At 42.1% G+C, this 20,352-nt stretch overlaps 1 protein-coding gene across 1 annotated transcript in view; it reads right to left on the reverse strand.

Annotated features, from left to right (window-relative positions):
- The window catches only part of erfl3 (Ets2 repressor factor like 3), a 58,238-nt gene extending 39,289 nt beyond the window's left edge, over window positions 1-18,949 (reverse strand). The window contains exon 1 of the mRNA XM_037784128.1: window positions 18,201-18,949. Within this exon, the coding sequence (XP_037640056.1) occupies window positions 18,201-18,222 (22 nt within the window). The 5' untranslated portion in view covers window positions 18,223-18,949. The remainder of the gene's footprint in view (window positions 1-18,200) is intronic.
- Between the last annotated feature and the right edge of the window lie 1,403 nt (window positions 18,950-20,352).

Consider the following 20,352-nt stretch of genomic DNA (forward strand, 5'->3'; position numbering starts at 1 on the left):
GGCAGAGCCCAGCGTGTTTATGTGTTTGTGTTTATCCTGTCGTAAACAGGGACAAGAGACACATGCCGTGTCACCGCCTGTCACCACTTTCTCTTCTTCCCCTACTGTCCTCACCCTTCACTCAGTTTCTCCGGTTTTCCATCCAGCCCTGTCCCTGTATGTGCCCTCGCTCTCGTCGTGTGCCCCCCCACCTCCTCCTCCTCCTCCTCCTCCTCTTCCTCCTCCTCCACCTCCTCCTCTAACCCTCACCCCACTTGGTCAGCTTGTTAAGCATGTCTCCTAAAGCTGATTAAGTAGTGTTGATCAGCCTTACGTAACGTTCACCTCGCACAGACGTCGCTGCCAGCCAGCCAGCCAGCATACAGCCTTTGTGCCTCTGTGTATGTGGATGAGAGAAATCAGAGAAGGAAAATTTGCTTCATGAACATTGCTCTGCGTGGAGCATTTGCAGTTGCAACACACACATAAGCCCGTGTGCATGTATTACGGTAACACTATGTTTTCTTGGATTGGAGCCAAGTCAGCGCATGGTGTACTTGACAACCCTCCCAATTTTCCGGGGAGACTCCCGTTTTTTATGCCCTCTCCTGGTTTCCCCTCAGGGTCACAATTCTCCCATATTTCTCCCGATTTGTGACACATTTTCACATCTTTTTTTCCTTTTCGTTATCACAACCTGTAAGCCAGTATAAGTCCTATTGTTTACACCCACAGAACTACAAAACTACACCAAATGTTGTTTCCTGGCGAAAGAGAGCTGCTCATGACACAACGCTGTTTGAGCTGTGCTCACGGCTGGGCGCACTGCACATAAAGTTAGGCTTTGCTCGTTGCAGCAAAAAGCTGCCGTGGCGTGCCGCAAGCCATTGGAAATAATGAGGTTTCAGAGCGCAGTGTTGCCATTGTCACGTTTTGTCTGAAAGGGCCTTCAGTGAGTGAGACATGGAGAGAGAAATGTAGAGTAGGCTACTAAAGGCCGTGACACACTAAGCCGACGGTCAGCCATGTGACAGTTTAGGGCCGTCGGTGAGCATCCGTCGGCCTAGTGTTTTCGGTGTGTCCCGCACCGTTGTCGCAGGATTTTCAGCCGATTCAGCATGTTGAATCGGCAGTGACAGAAATCACTCTGATTGACTGTTCAGCTTCAATGAATCAGTGCACAAGAAAATAAATGGAAGTGAGGAACGCAAACGAGTAAAGTCAAGAGGAAAACACAGAAGGCTCTGCTCGTTTTTCCTCTTCATCTCCTCTGATCGTTCCAACACGGATATTTTCACAACGACATGTGGTGGTGTGAAAATGGTTGGCAAACGACGCTTTGTTTCATGTACGTATCATATCAACGGCTTGTATATCCATAGTCCTCGGCCTTCTGGATTCCTTTTTTGAATGACGCATCCAGACTATCGCCGCCTGCTGGTGTGGAGAGATATTTCATGTCACGCAGGCGCAGAACATCCGCGCTAACTGGCCGTCGGCTTCAGTCTTTGCGGTGTGTCCGGGTGCAACTTGTCGGCCAAACAAAGGTGACGTGAGGCGTCGAAACAGGTTCGTCACTGCTAATTCTCTGATGTCGGGTTGGTGTGTCCCCAGCTTTAGAGAAAGAACTACTCAAGCAGGGGCAAAAAATTAATGAATGAATGAAATTAGTTTATGCCATAGATTCACATACGTTCACGCTGGAGGGGTGAATTATTCTGTATTCTTTCCTGAGAATTAAAAGTAAAATTAAAAGTATTTCACATAAAAATGCTGTTGCAGTGTACTTATTATTTAGCTATTTTCATTCTTCGAAAGTCAACAGAATGCAGGAAACAAAGTCTCTGAAACTCAAATTTGACCTCCTGACCCCCCCGCATTGGTTGTGAAATCATCCCTATTTTTTAGGTCTCACGGTTGGCAAGTATGGTCTCACTGACGTGAGCACATTTGGCCACAATGGTGGAATGTGCACATCATCATGGCCTCGCAAAGTATGTGTTAATGTGTGTGTGCTCCTACTGCAGGCTGTGTAGATAATCACTGCTTATCCCCCGGTTAGCATGGGGCTGCCAAGAGAGACCACGCACCTACAACACTGCAGCAGCGGGTGAGACACACACGCCGGCACACACACGCCGGCAAACTCACTTGACATGACAGACTGAAAACATAAATGATCAAAAAACATTTTTTACAACCACAAGCATACACACGCATACACTTTAACACTGTGTTGGTGGTGCTTGTAAACAAAGCCCTGCTCCAGATCTCATTAATTGGCGGAGTGATTGAGTTAACGAGGCAGCGCACACAGGCAGGTTAGAAAGGTTGACTCGCCCGGCTCCTCTTCTCTCCTCTCCTAGTTTGCTCTTGCGCTCTGCCTCGTGGGAAAGATTAGAATCCTCAGCTGGAGCAAATAAAGCTGGACGTTATGCAAGAGCCCGCGAGAGGGAGGATGAGAGAGAGAGAGAGGGAGAGAAAGGCTGATGATGATGTAACTTGAGAGAAGAGCAAAATACTGAAATGAAGAACAAGGGACAAAGAGAAGAAGAGCTACAGAGGTGTGTGACGGGAGGCCTTGAAGCAGCTGACCTTACGAAAGTCAGCTGCTGCTGTATGCACCTTACTGTACTATATGGTGCCAGTCATCCATCTAAACAATGGCAGCCCATCCGCTCTACTATGCAATGAGCTCAGCAGTAAACACACAGCTGCCCTGCACTGGCAGAGACCAGTCCTCTTCACTGTCTCACATCCTTTGCCCCAGCCACACACAAAACAATACTACACGATTTAAGGTCAATCTCAGGGTTATATTTGGTTTTATTATGGCCACCCTGAGTGACATACTGTATATGGGCCAATGTTTCTGATTCAACCTACAATGTGGTTCTGACTGGCCTGTAAATGGTAGCTCTGAATAGACAAGTGCAATCTCAATGCTTTACCTGTAAAATGGACTGTTTGTGTTGAATGTTCACTGACGTGCTTCATAAGGGTTGTCACTTTTCACTCGGAAACCATTCAAACATAGAAAAAAATAAATATTCGATCAGTAATAGTAAAATTCACAGTTTGCAAGTGCTACAGGCTGTGCCGAGAGGGGTGTTTGTGAAATGCACTCCGATTCCGATGTACTGCCCTGTTGCCCCATCAGTATAGTAAGCAGTTGTTGTTCTCTTTGTTAACACAATGGAATAAAATAGCGAGCCATACTGAACAGATAATCATGACACCAAACCATCTGAAATTAAGTATTGTGTGGGAGCAATTTGGATACCACTCCATTGATGGAAAAATCCTGGATAAAGGTTAAGACGTTTGGAAATTAACAGTAATTCTACAATGTAGTCTACAATGCGTTTGAATTAAGAAAAATAATCTGCAGCTATTTTTGATAATCACTTAATCGTTTCAGTTGTTTTTCCAGCAAAAAATGTGACAAAAATGCCAAACATCTCAGGTTCCAGCTTCTTCTTTTCTAAATGAGAAACATTGCTGCTTTTCTTTTAGATCATTATAAACTGAATATTGTACATCACCTTGGACTGTGAGAAACTGTGAAGGGTATTTTTCCCTATTTCTTTTTGCATTTTTTTGACATTTCAAAGACTAAACAATTAATCTATTAATAAAAGAAATAATCAGCAGATTGATCAATAATGAAAATAATTGTTATTTTATTAATTTTTAAAATTCAATGTAGACAAGAGGAGGAAGGGCTGAAAGAGAGTATAAGACAAAGGACCTGTGATGGACAAAGACCCGGAATGATAGGTACATGTTCACCTTAAATAACTGATTCACCCCCAACAAAATGTCCTACCTTCACAAAATGTGATTTAAACATTTACATAATTCAACAGCACACTCTTCCCCTGACCATACTCACTTATTTTACTACTGCTGCTGCTGACTGGGAAACTACTTAAGTATGCAGCAGGACTATATTCATCATATCTATTTATTATATTGAATGCTACATGCTGTTACTGTTTCTAGATGTTGCTGTTGGCAAATCATGCATATAACAAAAATAACAGGTGTCAGGAGATAGATTGAGAAAAAGAAGGAAGGAAGTGAAAAAAGAGAGAAGTGAATGAGTGATGCGGAAGGAAGGAAGTTCACAGAGATAAAACACTGACTGGCAGAGAGAGAGAGAGGGAGCAGTGAACTTTCTCCCCTCTGTCAGTGTACTGCTTGGATGCTGTTATGTAAGAGCTGAGTGTACACACACCGATTACCTCCGCTCGGTGGAACTCATAACATGAGGCGCGCCTGTCCCTGTGTGTGTGTGTGTGTGGACGCGTACGTGGGTACATGTGTGTGAACATACAATACCTCTCAGTTACATTTCACGCAAAAAGACACGAACACACATATTATACAGACAGCATACATACAAACTATTGTCCCGATTCAAAAGGGCTCAGATCATCCATCCGAGGTATAAGGTAGCACGGGGGTTCCCCATGAATTGACAGCTGCACTGGCTTACAATTACACCTCCACAATACCCGTTTGATGACACACATATACACGCACACCTATATACAATAGATCAGACATTCACATACATGAATCAGATTTAGGAAATACCTCAATTATTGTAAATTTAAAACCTAAATTGTGTTAGTTAAATTATGGAAGAGGCTGGTGTCAAACTGATGGGAATTTTCAACCTTTCAAATCACTGTAGCATGCAACTGATGTCTGTTTGAGTTTTATTTTGAGTTGTGGAAAATTAAATAATCTCCATCAATGTGAACAAGAGGCATCAACATTGTCCCTGCATTTTTCTTTCCCTTATTTTGTAATACTACTTCTGCTTGTTAACCAGCCCATTAATTAAACCATAATTTGGATATTGCAAATAATGTTAACACTTAAAGGAATACTTCACCCACAAAATTACCATTTGTATATCAATTACTCACCTTGAATTCTTGAAGAAATCTGTTTTCCTCACATGCCTCAACATTAAGCCGTTTTCGGATTCTCTGTTCACCGTGGAGGCATGCGAGAGAAACGGTTCTCTTCAAGAATTCAAGGTAACATGCGGTGAGTAATTGATATAGAAATGGTCATTTTAAGGGTGAAGTATTCCTTTAAAGCCAAACTATTACCTTTAATTGTGGGTGTGTGTGTGTGTGTGTGTGTGTATGAGAGCAAATATGCTGATTGATTGTACTTGGGTTGTGACACCAACAAGCACACTGGAAAAGTGGGCATGGGGCTTCTTTCTATAATATAAGTGCTGCTCTGACTGTGATCTAACAATGAAATTTAACCTTGCAGTGGACCAAATATTCGCAACCGCAGATTAGTGTATGATGGTGGCAAAGAAATTGTGACTTGTTGCCCAACCCTAAATTACACAGAGAAATAAGTTTACACATTCACATCGCTGACATCAATGAGTCACACACACACGCATGCACAGATCCCACGTTCCCACACACACCTCTGCACTCTGCCTCCTCTCACAACTAACCTAAGGGAGAGAGTGTACCTTAGCACAGAACCCGGCTAATACTTGGGCCAGACGAACACAATAACCCTACTAACAAAACACCCACACACAAGCAGCGAGGATACTAGCTGGGGGCCAGCTGGAGAGAAGGCTGCGTATAAGAGTGCGTGTGTGATGTTAGATGCACGTGTGAGAGAGACTACAAAGACCCTAGTGTATATTAGTGTGTGTGTGTGTGTGTGTATGGGCAAAAGTAATTCACTAATATTATGGTTACAACACTTCGAACTCATTTTATATACTCTTTCTGTAGCCTGCAGTCAAGAATGTAATATTTTGGCAGGCAAAAGATGCTGCATGAGGACTTGTTTCCAAGGTAACATGTATACAAATTATAATTATTTACCACAGAGGCATATGCTGGCAGTTAAAAACCACACGCCATGTTACAGAAAATGCGCTAATGATATCTGTTTGACTACATCTACAATTGATTCTTTGATTTATGTTGCCACCTCTTTAAATAAAGTGTTTTTAGATGCCATTGAGTACCATTATTGATGTGATGTTGAAATCACAATGCAATCCTCATCTAGATAGGCTTTTTATCAGTGATAAATTGCTTGAATTTCCATTGAACTGGGTTTAAGAGCCTTCCTGTCCTTCACTTAATAGTCTCTTTTGTCCATTTTTTCTTCCTCCATCATATTTCTGGTTGTCCCTATTTAGCTCTTCACCTTTCCCCCTTTCCCTTCATGCTTTGTAAATCCCTCTACTGCCCTTGATGCATTCTTCTCTGCTTTCCTTTTCCGTCTCACCCTGTGACTGGTCAGGGGATCTAGCTCACTGTTCTCTTCATCAAAAGCTTTAATCTCCTAAAACAACAATCACTGTGTGCGCGTATGTACAGTAGGCCTACATGTGTATGTGTGTGTGCAGCCACCCGCATGCAACTGCCTGGTTGTTACGTAATTTCACTAGGCCACATCTGATGCTAAAAATGGACATGGATAAAACTATTGTGACCCAGGGCAGGGCTACTGTACAGAGGCACACACAGCACATATGTGCACACAGACAGCGGGGGCTGGGAGAGCTGCTTAACCCTGATGTCATGAAAAAAGGATGTTAATTGTTAACTTTTTCTTCAGTCAACCGTTGTCAGTCATGTTAGTATTCAACAGTAGAAAATCATTAAAGGCTTCTAGGACACCAAAATTTTTTATACATGGGCTATTTCTGCAGCACAATAACTAATCATATACACACACACACATATACATACAGTATATAAGCACAGTTTGTACAGTGCAAGTGAGGGTGTTGTAAAGGAGGATTGGTTAAAGGAAAACGCAACCACAATGAACTGTTACTAGGGCTGGGATGATACATACTTATCTCCCGATTCGATTCTATCACGATACTTGGGTGCCGATTCAAAATGTATTGTGATAATTCATTTTTGCGATTCAATATTACGATTTATTGTGTTTTCTGGTGAGTATAATACAATCTTATTTCCATATATGTATTTTGTGTATACAGTGCCCTTTGTTAACATCTTATTTTGAAAACCGGACGTAGTCACCAATGTATACTTTCGCTTTCGGCTGGCTTGACCGCACGTTACCGCAATTCGATAACATTTAATGTCCATGACAGAGTTAGCATGCAGTTTTAGCCATGATGTCTAGCTCTGTTTTTCCTGGCAATGTGTGAAACCCAAAGTGTTTCCATACTTTACTGTATGTGTAGTGTTTACCTCTTTGGATTTAAATGTGAGAGTGCAGGTCGTATCTGCGCGGACCCTCCACTGTTTTCTACTTTCTCGTTTTGCCTCGCTTGGGCCGGCTACTATTTGTTTTGAGTGACGGATACGGAGCAGATATGAGGTCACGTTAGTCAGACAATAAAAATAAAAACTTTCTTCTACCTCAGCACAAACTCAAAATGAAGCAAATATATTGATTCGGGCATTAAAAAAATCGATTTCAAAATCGTAAAAAAAACAAATCGCGATACATAGGTAAATCGATTTTTTTTCACCACTATTTTAAAAAAAGTAATTATTAAAGATTATTCCATCCAATGACAGATCTTAGTCAAAACACCAAGGTGACTGGGATGACCAAACAAAAAAAATTAAAATAAATCAAATAGGATATGTGATATATTTGGGTCAAGGCACTAAAAGGGTGAAGAGTGGTATAGCACATACTGTAAGACTAGCTGGCACACTCACTTATGGACAATCTCCTAAGGAAATAAGTGATGAGATCAGCGTGTTTCCAGTTGTGTGTTTGTGTGCGTGGAGAAGGATATGCTATATGATGTGCAGCACTGATGGCCGGCTTTGTCATTAAAGTTTAATCACTCTGCTTTCCTATAAATACCTTTCCAATGATCCAATGCATTATTCAGTTTCTCTCAGGCCAACACACACTTATACCAACACACCCAAGCAGAGAAACACACAGACACACACCTGGAGAGCAAAGAAAAAAAAGCAAGCGCCCTGGAGGAAGGAAGTCTTATGAACATTTAAGAGGACGATGGCCAGTGGGCAAAAATAGAGTCAGATGTTTGTCCTGCTGTGAGTGCAATCCACCGCACTTTATTCTGCCCATGACCACACATCTTGGAAGTGGCCCAAGACTGTGAGTGTGTGTGTGTGTGTATAGACATATGTACACACTGCTACGTGCATTGAGACCAACTTGCACTTGATACCAGCTTGTGGTCTAGTCTGACTTTCTGCTCATATTATTTAGAGGTTGACTCGGAGGACATTAACGCCAGCCGCCTCCTATTGCTGATACATTTCGCCAGTTACTTACAGCTTTCTACACTCTTTGAGCCATGTTAGCAGACAACCATGCTGTGTCTGGTCATCGAGTCATGCTGGCTGGTAAATCGGGGTGTCCAGTGAAAGAAAGAGAGACAGGGTAGGGTGACATGAAGCAGGAGAGAGGAGGAAAGAGGAGGAGGAGGCTAATGGAAGAGGAGCTGCCACTGGGGTATTAGTCCATGGATTGGTGACACAGAAATGATAGTGAGAGGGAGGAGAGGATGATGGGATGGGAGGGTCAATCGATGCTTAAAAAGGTTTCACTCCCCTACAGGGACATGTGCGTCTGTGTGTGCACAAACACAAAGTAGCCTGTTCCAAATGAAAACACAGTCTCTCTCTCTCTCTCCACACAGCGCATAGGATGGCTCCATCTGGCTCAAAAAAGTAAAGAAGTCTAGCTAAAGAGCAGCCTTCAGCAGCAGGCCTGTGATTCCAGCAAGAGGTAGATTAGCAATCACTTGGTCTAATTTAGGCTGAGACAGTGGGTTTGTGTTTCTAAATCTCAAGTATGAAAGACAACGCTTACCGTATTGGGTTGTCCAGAAGGATGAAATTAGATCACGCAGCCACAGCTGATAAAAGGCAGAGGATGTCCTCTTTCCACTTATCTCTTTCCCTCACACACACACACACACACACACACACACACACACACAGTTTGCTACTGGTTACCCTACCAGGCAGAGTGCCATTTGGCTTGCAATTATTGGTGTCTGTATGAAAACACCTGCAAACAGTCCAGTTGTTACTTTGCACTATATGCTTGTGCTCCGAGCTGGCTTCCTTGCCAATAAGGTGGTGTTATCCGAATGCTTTGACCGTTGCCATGGTATTCGACCTCCAAAATCTCTATTCGAATGTTTAGTTTTTCATTTTCTTTTTCATTTATAAGTATATAATAATAATGTACAAATTCCAAAATACCCTATGAAATAAGAAATAATCCCACAACATTATTTATTATTCATATTCAACATTAATTATTATTATTTATTTCCAGAGGGATATCATTGTTTTTTATGTGTAGAGGGGCGTGTGTGTACAGTAGTGCAGCAGTGGCACTGTCCCGACACTGAAAGGGGGGAGATGAAGACTGACAGACAGAAGAACATGTCAGCTGCCGCGAATCTTTGAATACTTTTGAATATTTTTCACTGAAGCTTCGAAGTCCAAAAATGGTATTCGGGACAGCCCTAATAAGTTTACAATGCCTAAAGGTACACAGAATCAATAATTTTACTAGCAACAATTTGGGACAGTTTGTTCCCACATGGACACACTTTTTACCTCCAACATGGCATTCCCACCCAAAGCCCTGCCCTTCAAATGTACATAACTTTCCCCACTCACATACATAGGCTGTGATGAGTTGGCTCAAAGTTCAAAATGAGCTCTGACATACAAAAGAGAACAGGTCTGAACATGGAGGGGGGGAGAGAGAAACAAGGTAAAGAAGACTGAGAGACGGAGAGAGAGCCAGCGCGGTGAAAGACAGACAGGCAGAGGAAGAGGAAAGACTGGTTGAAAAGAAAACTCCAAACGTGATCTTGCATTCCTTACATGGGGTGGAGGGAAGGAGAGAGAGGTGAAGAAAAAAGAGGGAGGAATGGGGGAAGGGAGAGAGGAGGAGGGTGACAAGAGAGAAAGTTTAACTTGGCGCCAGACAGCATTTCAATAACCCGTCAGCCAACCACACAGACACTGCCGCAAAATATCGACACTATGCAAGTGGCACAGAAGTCCTTTTGGTGACTTCCCATCGTCCGAAATTAGATTAGATATTTGCCCTCCACCCCCGCTCCCTGGGTCCAGCACAGAGGCAGATTCCCAGATAAAAATAGCTAGAGGAACTATTCAAACACTGCTGCCTTTCTGCAGGGAGTGTCTGCTGACTGCATCGGACTTAAGGGGTTAGAGAGGGGTTAGGAGCTCCACTCACCACCTCCCTGAACCAGAGGGCCTGGGACAGCGGGACAGCCCAGTCTCTATCACACTTATACACTTACAGACACACACAAACACTAATCTAGTTCAAATCTCAATGAACAAGTTGTAATGTGTGTGAAAATATGACATGTTTGCAAGTTATAAAATACTCTCTCTTTCAGACTGTTACTCCAAATAGCCAATATTGTAAATTCATGATTAATAATGGATTATACGCACTTCGGCAGGCAACTCAAGTGCAGACTAAAGACCCTGACACACCAAGCCGACGGTCGGCCGTCGGTGAGCGTCTGTCTGCCTAGCTTTTTTGGTGTGTCCCGCACCGTCGGCTCTAGTCTTCCCTTGTCTGAGCTTTTTTGGCCGATTCAGCATGTTGAATCGGTGGCGGAGCTCGTCGGTGAGAGAAATCACTCCGATTGGCGGTTCAGCTTAAACAAAGTGCAGGAGAAGAGAAACGGACGTGAGGAAAGCAAGACAACGAGTAAATTCAAGAAGAAAAACACAGAAGGCTCTTCTCATTTTTCATCTTCCTCTCATCTGATCATTCCAATACAAGGATATTTTCACAATGACCTGGCCATCTGGAAAGAAAGCTGAGTGGTGAGTGAGAGTGGTGTGTAAATGATCGGCAAACACCGCTTTGTTTCATGTACGTATCATAACAACGTTGTGTATATCCGTAGTCCTTGGTCTTCCGGTTTCCATTTTTGAATGACAAATACAGACTACCGCCACCTACTGGTGTGGAGAGTTAGTTCATCTCACGCAGGTGGAGAACGTACGTGGTAGTCGTCTTTGCGGTGTGTTTGAGTGCAACTTTTTGGCCAAGACAAAGGCGACGTGAGGCGACGCAACTGGTGGCCTTCGTCGCCAGTAGTTCTTTGATGTCAGGTTGGTGTGTCTGGGCTTTAACACTTGCAAACACTGATTATCTGTTTAAATAAAGACACTTACTTCACACACAAGACTTACTGAATGCACAGAGGCCATATGAAAGTTAGTCAAAAATGTGTCAGTTCATTTTGATTCAGATTACATACAGTAAAAGATACAGTCCTTTTGTTCTGATCCTGCCTGGAATGCACATTAGTAGCCACACTGTGTGCTGATCCCTACTGTAAAGATGCCCTCAGCATGACCAGTATTATTGGGGTTAATCTAAGAAGATTAGAAGTATACATTACAACAACTCACGGGCCAAGCCAGCCATACTATTGGCAAAAAAAAGGCCAGCGTTGGGTACAGCGGCATCAGCAGAGGATTACATGAAACTACTGTGTGTGTGTGTGTGTGTGTGTGTGTGTGTGTGTGTGTATGTGTATGTGTGCAACAGGCCAGGCCAGGTGGTTGTGGTGTGGTTAGAGGTGGTGCAATGGGGAAGGGGTGAGGGAAGAGTTAGTCAGTCATGAAGCTAAGTGCTGTCATGATCTTGCCATCTTACACCCTGATTATACTCCAACCAGCAGAGAGGTGACACTCCAGGCTCTAACCTAAAGGACAGGTCATTATGTTGTGAGCATTCAAAATAAAACCTCTCATCTGGAAGGATCAGAGGAATAGAGTTACCAGTGTGTGCATGTCATCAGACTCAGATCAGTTTCAATGGCGACGCCATCACCAAGAAGCTGTTATACACACCTGCATGCAGCGACACACACACTTTGTTCACAAGTAATACCTTTACACTGCTGCCCACCCAGAAAACCCTGTCTCCTTCATATACACACTTGATATTCTTTTACAATAACATGCCATTCTGCGCCTCACTCTGAGTCACCTCTACAACAATGTAGCTCTGTAAACTCCCCATATTACATTACAATGCACATGCATGCGCAAACACAAACAGCTGCTGAACAGTGCAGGGTCAATCCATGCACACCAACACACCCTGCTGCATTCTCGACATGAATTTTGATACCCATATGAAAAGGGATCCTCTGTGTGTGTGCATGGTGGAGTATTAACGTGCATTTTGAGGCTGCTAGCTTTAATTTAAAATGTTCATCTCTTAAAATAATAGGCAATATTCAAATCAGTTTTATTTATATTGTCCTTAGGAGGATATATACTGTATTAATGCATGTATGCCTTTGTGAGTCACTGAGTATATTCAGGAAAGGCTTGCAGAGATAGTAACTGTTGTGTTTTCCCCTCATGTGTAATGCAACACAGCCGGCAACTATTAACCTTCTAAGCAGGAATGTGGGAGGTCCAAGAATTCCAATAAAAAGCAGCAGTGTGTGCGAGTGTGTGTGTTCTGCGTATGTGTACTCAAAGTGTTACAGTTATCCGTCAACGTTCCATCCCATCCAGACGTGCAGACCCACCCCATTACCGTCCCTGACCAATAACCAATACGGTCAATATGGGGTCATGTTGTGGCTACAACCAATGGCATCACAGTAAAACTAGGCTTGACTCACACATCACAGACACACATGTATGGCCTCAGGACACATTTAGTTACGCTGCTGTGTTATCAGCGTAAAAAGTGAATTTTAAATGGAGCTCTTTGGTGTCGAACATCACAACCACGCAGCTCATCAAACAGGTCGGAGAGGTCCATAATCTATAGGATTCAATAGCCAGATATGAGGTTAATGTGTGGGTTCAGGAGGGGTGAACAGGCCGCTGGCAGTGCTGGACAGTGGTCAGAAGCACCAGGACCGCCAAGGGTAATGCTGTGGTCTCCCTGGTCTCCCTGGTCAAGGGCGGCACAGGACTAATGGTGGGGAGGTCCATTAGTGTCGACTGGCTGAGCACATTGTTCCCTTTGGTCACATTCCTGGCTAAATACAGACATTTCCACAACTGAAGGCCCCCTCTACCAGAAGTCATTTGTCAACTTAGCGGCACAGAAGACCATATCAAAACTTTTATGAAGAACTGTTATGACAAGGAAAAGTGGGCCATGCTGCCTCTGCACTGAGTCTGTCTGTTAGAAAATCAATTTCTGTAATATTGAGCGTATAATTCAATATTTTACTCCAACTTAAAACACTACATTAAAATAAATATCCTAACAAGTGTTATCACGGTGTAAACAAGATTTTTAGCCCACCATTTTGTAAGCAAATTGGTGTATTACTAACAGCCGATATGTTCACACCAGCAAAAGTTGATTGTTTGCACCTAATTCAATTTGCCAGCTTTTTCCAGATAGAAGATAACCACTTTTGTTATGGAGCATCATCTGCTTTAGGCTTAAAGCATGTTGTCTGAGCCTGATCACAGCAGGGCACGGTCCCATAAACCAGGCTGTAAAACTGTACTGGGATAATGGGAGGTAGAGGTTTTGCTGTGGTCAGCACTGCAAGGGAGTTTTCACAGATAAGGCTAATCGCTGCGCTTATCATCACAGTGGTTGTGCGTCGAGATTGAAAAGCATATGCTTGCAATCGCACACAGGGAAAAGGTGAAATGTTCCCTCTCGATTCCTTGCTCACAGGCTACCCTTTTGTCTCCTGCCCTGCTGCCACATCATAAGGCATCTGTGTGTGTGAAACTGTGCATCAAAAATAAATGGTAAAATGGCTCCACAGCAGTGCGTCAATCACTCTGGGGAAACAGCACAAAACAATCATCATTAAACTACGTAGTTGAATGATTGGGATGTCCGCATTTACCTCGCTCTTTCTTTCACTCTCTCACACACACACACACGCGGTTCACACGCATACAGAAGTGCGGTCTCTTCACTTGTCAAAAGCACCACCAAACTATGAGCTACTCCGCACCATTATGAGTACAATGAGAGGTCCCTGGCCCCACAAGTCCACACACAATCGGCCCCAAGGCCTGCCCCACTCCCACCATTGTCCCGTACTCCACACACACATACACACAATAGCCACTCCAGAGCCAGGGGTCCCACTATGCAATTCCATCACACAAAGACACACACCAGTCCTTATCCCGTCAGAGCGAGAAAAGACTGACAGAGGTGGCAGAAAAAAAAAATGCGACCCTTGGGGAGGGACGGAAGAAATAGGTTGAAACACAAAGTGTGTGTGGCAGGAGTGTAGATAACATATTAGGGAGGGAGACACATACACTAGGCAAGTTATTATTGGATATCGTTATCGCTAGAGCTAAATCAATCATTAGCACAACCTTTGAGGTACACAAAAATGTGGATATGACTGTTTAAGTGTAGGCAAGGCAAGATACCACACACCACCAACTCCCTGTCTGCTGACTAATGCAACCTGTAGAATGCTTTGCCTCTAACCAATCCCTCTAACTACATCAAACACTACCAAAGAGCAGGTAAACAGCAGTGATTAGATATAAAGGAAATAAATACTTTCCAACACCACAAAACCAACACACAATCTGCCAGCAAACAACAGATGCAGCTATAGTCCCACCATTTCCTGCTTCATCATATCAGTTCTCTATCTCAGCAGAAATCCTATCATCTATTCAGACTAATGAAGTGACTGTGGAAAACAGGAGTGCGAGGGGAAGTGTCCGGTGATGGAGAGTAAGGAGGTAAGCTCCATACAGAGGCAGCTTACCGTATGGGACATAATCCAACATCATCAAACATCCCAGGGAGGGATGATTACATTCTTTATCCTACACATATCCAGGCACTGTTATATCCTCCTGCATTCAAGAAATGTGCTCACCCTTAACTATGAGATCTGCACAAGTTAAGGGTTAAAACGTGTGTCCTGATTGCAAACGCAGCAACAGCAGGAGATCAGACAGAGATCAGGGCAGCACCGCGGATTAACCAGTTCCATAATTCAACTATTTAAAGATGCTGTTATAAAATCAGATTTTAAGTTAGATAATGCCTCTCGACAGAGTTGTTATGTAGACCAACTAGTGCTGAAAGGATTAATCAATTAGTTATTCAACAGAGAATTCATCAAATTTTATTTTGATAACTGACGGAACTTAAACCGCCACAGGGACGAGAAGCAGTTTGCTTTTCCACATTTCAAATAAGCACTGCTGAAATCATTAGTAAATTAATTTATTAGTGGAAAATTAGTCAGCAACTATTTTGATTATTGATAACTGATTAAGCGTTTAAGTCATTTTTCAAGCAGATAAAAAAAAGCCAAATGTTTGCTGGTTCCAACCTCTTAAATGTGAAGATTTGTTGCTTTTCATTGCATACAGTATATTATAGTATATATTACATTAGAGTATACTGAATATATTTAGGTTTTACGCCGTCACCTTGGTGTCAAGGACATTTTGAAGAGGATTTTTCCCTATTTTCTTACTTCTTTTTTTTTTATAGACCAAACAATTAATCAATAAAGTTATCAGAAATTGTTTGTTGCAGCCCTCATCATTATAAATTGAGAACTTTGAGTTTCGAGACAAAATTAATTAATAAAATAAAAGTTAGACGCTGCCCTATCAACAAAGTTAAATCTGCATAAAGTTTTTAGCATCATTGGGCAAAAATTCTATAATAACCTTTCAGCATATTGTAATTCAAGTGCTCTGAGAGATAACTAGACTTCTGCACCTCCTCATGGCTCTGTTTTCATGCTTTTAATAATATAGCCAGGGACGAGAGACTTTGACCAATCACAGGTAATTTCAGAGTGAGAGCGTTTCTATTGGCGGTGCTCCGGCTGGTGGGCGGTGCTTGGTATTTAATCAACAGATCTCAACATGGCTGCCGGGTCACAAACTTTCTCATTTTACAGTTAAACAGTACGCTACAAGATGTTTTCTGAAAACATTTCAGGCGAGAAATAGGCATTACAGTAACAGAATATTGATTCATATTTGATGAATATTAATTAATTATATTTTAAAATTACCTGTCTCATGCACTACTGTCAGGATATAGTGACCGTTTTATAAAAATAACTATTTTTTAAATCATATTTGCTCCATTTCTACCCACTGCTGCTTTAAGCTAAAAAAAAAAAAAGCCAAATATTTGCTGGTTCCAGCTTCTTAAACGTGAAGATCTGCTGTTTTTCATTGTCTTACATTAAAGTATACTGAATATCTTTGGGCTTTAAGTCATCACCTTGGGGTCAACGGAATTTTTAAGGGGATTTTTCACTATTTTCTAACTTTTTATAGACCAAACGATTAATCAAGAAAGTAATCAGAAATTGTCTTTGCAGCCCTAATCCTTCTAAATTGAGAACTAAATAATTTTTTTTTTTTAAAAATCAAGAATCAATAAAAGTTAGGTACTAGTTAACTTTAAGTTAAATGGTAAACAAGACTGGTTGGACAGCAGCTCACACTTTACACCAATCAGACTATAGTAGTCCAGTTAATGTTCTTTCAATAGAGGACAAACACAACCAACACACCAAACCAACCAAACACAAACACACACACCAAACGCATACATCAAACCCATAACGTAAGCACAATCGATTTTTAGTACCTTCCCTGAAGGGCTTAAGCTATCTGCTGCCTCACAAACACTGAGTTCCTTGTAATAAAGGACTACTTGTGGTGGGATGTGTGGTGTGATGTCATGGCAGCCTCCTCGGGGCTGCTGCAAGGAGTGGGTGTGTGTGTGCAGGAATGTGGAGGGCTAAGGGGCTGAGGCTGGGTGCAGCGGGAGTCAGGAGGGGACAGGGTGGGGGAAGGGACGGGACCGTCCCAAGTGGGAAAGGGTCCCACACAGTTTGTCAGTCACTCACACGGCCCTATGCCAAATGCTTACCAGTAACTACTTAGGAAGTCATCACATTGTTCCCACTGGAAAAACAACTTTTGTTGTTTAACACAGGGGGGGGGGGGCAGAGACAATAAATGATTGTTGTATACTTTCAGATGATCTCTTGTGCTTAAAGTCTCTCTAAATATGTCAACTGATAGTTTTGTTACTAAAAAGGAAGGGTCATGTCAGGCAGTCTATTACTGACACTCAAAAAAGAAACTGAATAGCTGACACAAATTATAGTACTTCCACTTCCTCCTTTCTGAAGAAAAAAAAATGCCTTGGCTTCAAGAGAAGAGAGCAAGAACAAACTTATGCAAGCATTTCAGGAATTAGACAATAAGACGCACACACACAAGAGACCTCAGCTGACTACTGGAAAACCCCCCTTCTGCTCTCACTTCAATATGCTGACAGGCCAAGTACCTGACAAATGTTTGCTCAGTTACTGGGTTAATATCAGCTTGCTCCAGTGTATACCTGGCTAGATCCAATCACCTCAACACCACCACCAGGAGGAAAGAGAGTCTTAAAGTAACTTATCAACACATCTCTCTATATCTCACTCAAGACAGAATAAAACCCATTCACACAGTAGTGCTTCTAGGATTTTCATGTCCTCTGAAAAGGTGATGAAATTAGGTTGTCAGGGGTGACACAGAGGATGTCGTTGTAACAACTATACAGTAGTTTTAACCACTTCCTCTTGAACAGGAGTACAGTACTAAAAACCTGCACCAGATTTCATCTGTTGTCTTATCTAGCTAAACCACGGGACTTTTGCACTGATCTTGAGGACAAATCAACAGGTTTATTTTTTTGATTGATGGTTGATAACTAAATCAGGCTTTGTTCATTAATCAGCAATGCAACTACCTTTTGTTTACATTTTATTTATTACATCTATACCCTACCTATTTTACAATTACCTGTTTACATTACATTTATTTTTTATATTTTATACTTCTAGTGTAACACTTCTGCTCATATTTATTTATTTATTACATCTACTTCACCTGTTTTTATTTGCTTTCTATAACTGTGTGTGTGTTTTACCTGTTATATGTTTTATTTGCCTCATTTAGTCTTGTCAAGTATTTGTTTTAAAGCACTGACCAGAAGAAGTGGCAAACTGTTAATCTCGTTGTATTTAATACAATGATAATAAAGCTTTCTATCTATCTATCCAGCTACTGTTAGCTTTTGCACGACCACGGCAAGTAAACAAGAAAACACAATGAAGTGGATAGAAATGTATATATAGCAGGAGTCAAACTTACCATTATCTCCAGGTGTTTTCATGTTTTAGCTACGTAAGTAGACAGCAAGCAGCGGATAAAGTTTTTGGTGAATTCCTCCAAAAGTTGGGAAGAAAAGTCAAGTCTTCTCGGCCTCTTTTCCTCCCCCCTTCTTGTTCCCAATGTAGGAAAACTAGGTGAAGACACACGGCAAACTTTTTGTAGCTGCTGCTTCAGCGTCTCTCTCTCTCTCGGGTCTGTTTCCCCCGGCTCTCTACCAGCCAACCAACCCGACCGAAGGGCTTGTTTTCCGGTCAAGAACCTCGCTGTTTTTGGGGTCCTCGCTTCTCGTCCTCGTCACCAAGCAGCAACAACCGTTGAAAGCTGCTCTAAGTTGCGGCGCAACAACGAACCAACCGACCAACCGTCACTCTGTTCTAAACAAGTTAACTGTCCGGTAGCCGTTTTTTTTACTCCGTCTCAACCGCCGCATCTTCGTCGCTGTTTGACATCTTTCTCTCTCTCTCCGCAAAGCTTTTGTTCTTTAACAGAAACTAACGTTGCTAGAGGAGCCTCTCTCTTTCTTTACAGACTTTTTTTTAAGTCCTCCACTCTCTCTCTCACACCATTATTCAGTGCTACTCTCTCCTCCCCCTCGTTGCGTCTCTCTCCGTCCTCTCGGAGGTGGTGTCGTGTTTCGCTCGCTCTCTCTCTGAGCCCGCCTACACTGTGACGTGACGAGGAGAGACGTAACGTAACGTAACGTGGCGAGTCACGCCCACTCACCCACCACGAGCCGAGGAGCCGAGGCCCGGGCTGGCTGGCTGGCGTCACTGCAGCACGCGGCGTTGCCGTGGAGACAGCCACAGCCACAGCGCGCTGCTGCTGCTGCCGTGGTGACGTCACATCCGAGTCCGATTCGAGAGAGGCGCGAGAGCAGAGCAGGCTCGGCTCATAGAGTCCATTTACGTCAATCAGGGGTTATGGTTGTAATTAGGCCCTTTCATATCAGGATAATTACACTTATTAAGCTGGCAAATTAAATATGAAAGCGTCAGTTAGTGATTAACACTGAAAACAGGAAATGTATACTAGTGATGGAGAACATACTCATACTCATAACATACATATATACTAAAAACATTCACCTTTTCCACTTAAAAATCCATCTCCACTCCCAAAATATGTTTTGTTTATTGTGACAATAATAGTCCATTTGACTATTCAAATTGTTTCATTTCTGGGATTTTAGAGGTATCCAGTATTTATTTAAATAGATAAATTGTGTATAACAGAATACTTTTTCTCTTTTCCCTATAATCATCTTGTGACCCCTGAAACGTTATCTTGGGACTCATTAAGAGGTGCCACACAGGATGATAACCACTACACTATCAATGTTAACTTTCAACTTCAGTTTTAGAGTCCTACATTGTTCAACCAATATGGATGTAAACACTTTAAAGCTCAAAGTCAGCACTTAAACCTGACAGTCACTGTTTTACTTGAAATCCAGTGCGCTGGAGTAACAAACATCATCATCCAAATACTCACAGACTGAAGTGTAAATGCAGAACAACATGTGTATGTTTGGACAGTACTAAGATTATCTCACACAATGACATACACAAAGGTAAAAAAAAAAAAACGTCCTGTCGTAACAGATGAAAAACACTGTGCAGAATGATTAATGTGCAGAGTTTGACTCCAAACAGCTGTTTTCACAAGCACCTGCTGAAAGGGAAAGTGGTTGATGTGCAACAAGTGCTGCACATTGAATTGAATTTAATGTCTTTTTTTTAAAAAAACAGGGTAGCATATTAGAGGTGGGCGATGCTGCAAAATTTCGGTTTTGATCCAATATATTTAGTTATACAGGACCAGAATCGCCGATACCGATACGATACTTTTTATAATTAAAAGCGGTTTGTGTTTCATGTTGCTTTCCACTGTTAATTATTTATCACATAGTGTCCATTTACGTCAATCAGGGGTTATGGTTCTAATTAGGCCCTTTCATATCAGGGATAATTACACTTATTAAGCTGGCAAATTAAATATGAAAGCGTCAGTTAGTGATTAACACTGAAAACAGGAAATTCATACTAGTGATGGAGAACATACTCATACTCATAACATACATACATACTAAAAACATTCACTTTCTCACTTAAAATCCACCTCCACTCCAAAA

The sequence above is a fragment of the Sebastes umbrosus genome, chromosome 11, assembly GCF_015220745.1.
Source record: "Sebastes umbrosus isolate fSebUmb1 chromosome 11, fSebUmb1.pri, whole genome shotgun sequence".
NCBI classification, from domain to species: Eukaryota; Metazoa; Chordata; class Actinopteri; order Perciformes; family Sebastidae; genus Sebastes; species Sebastes umbrosus.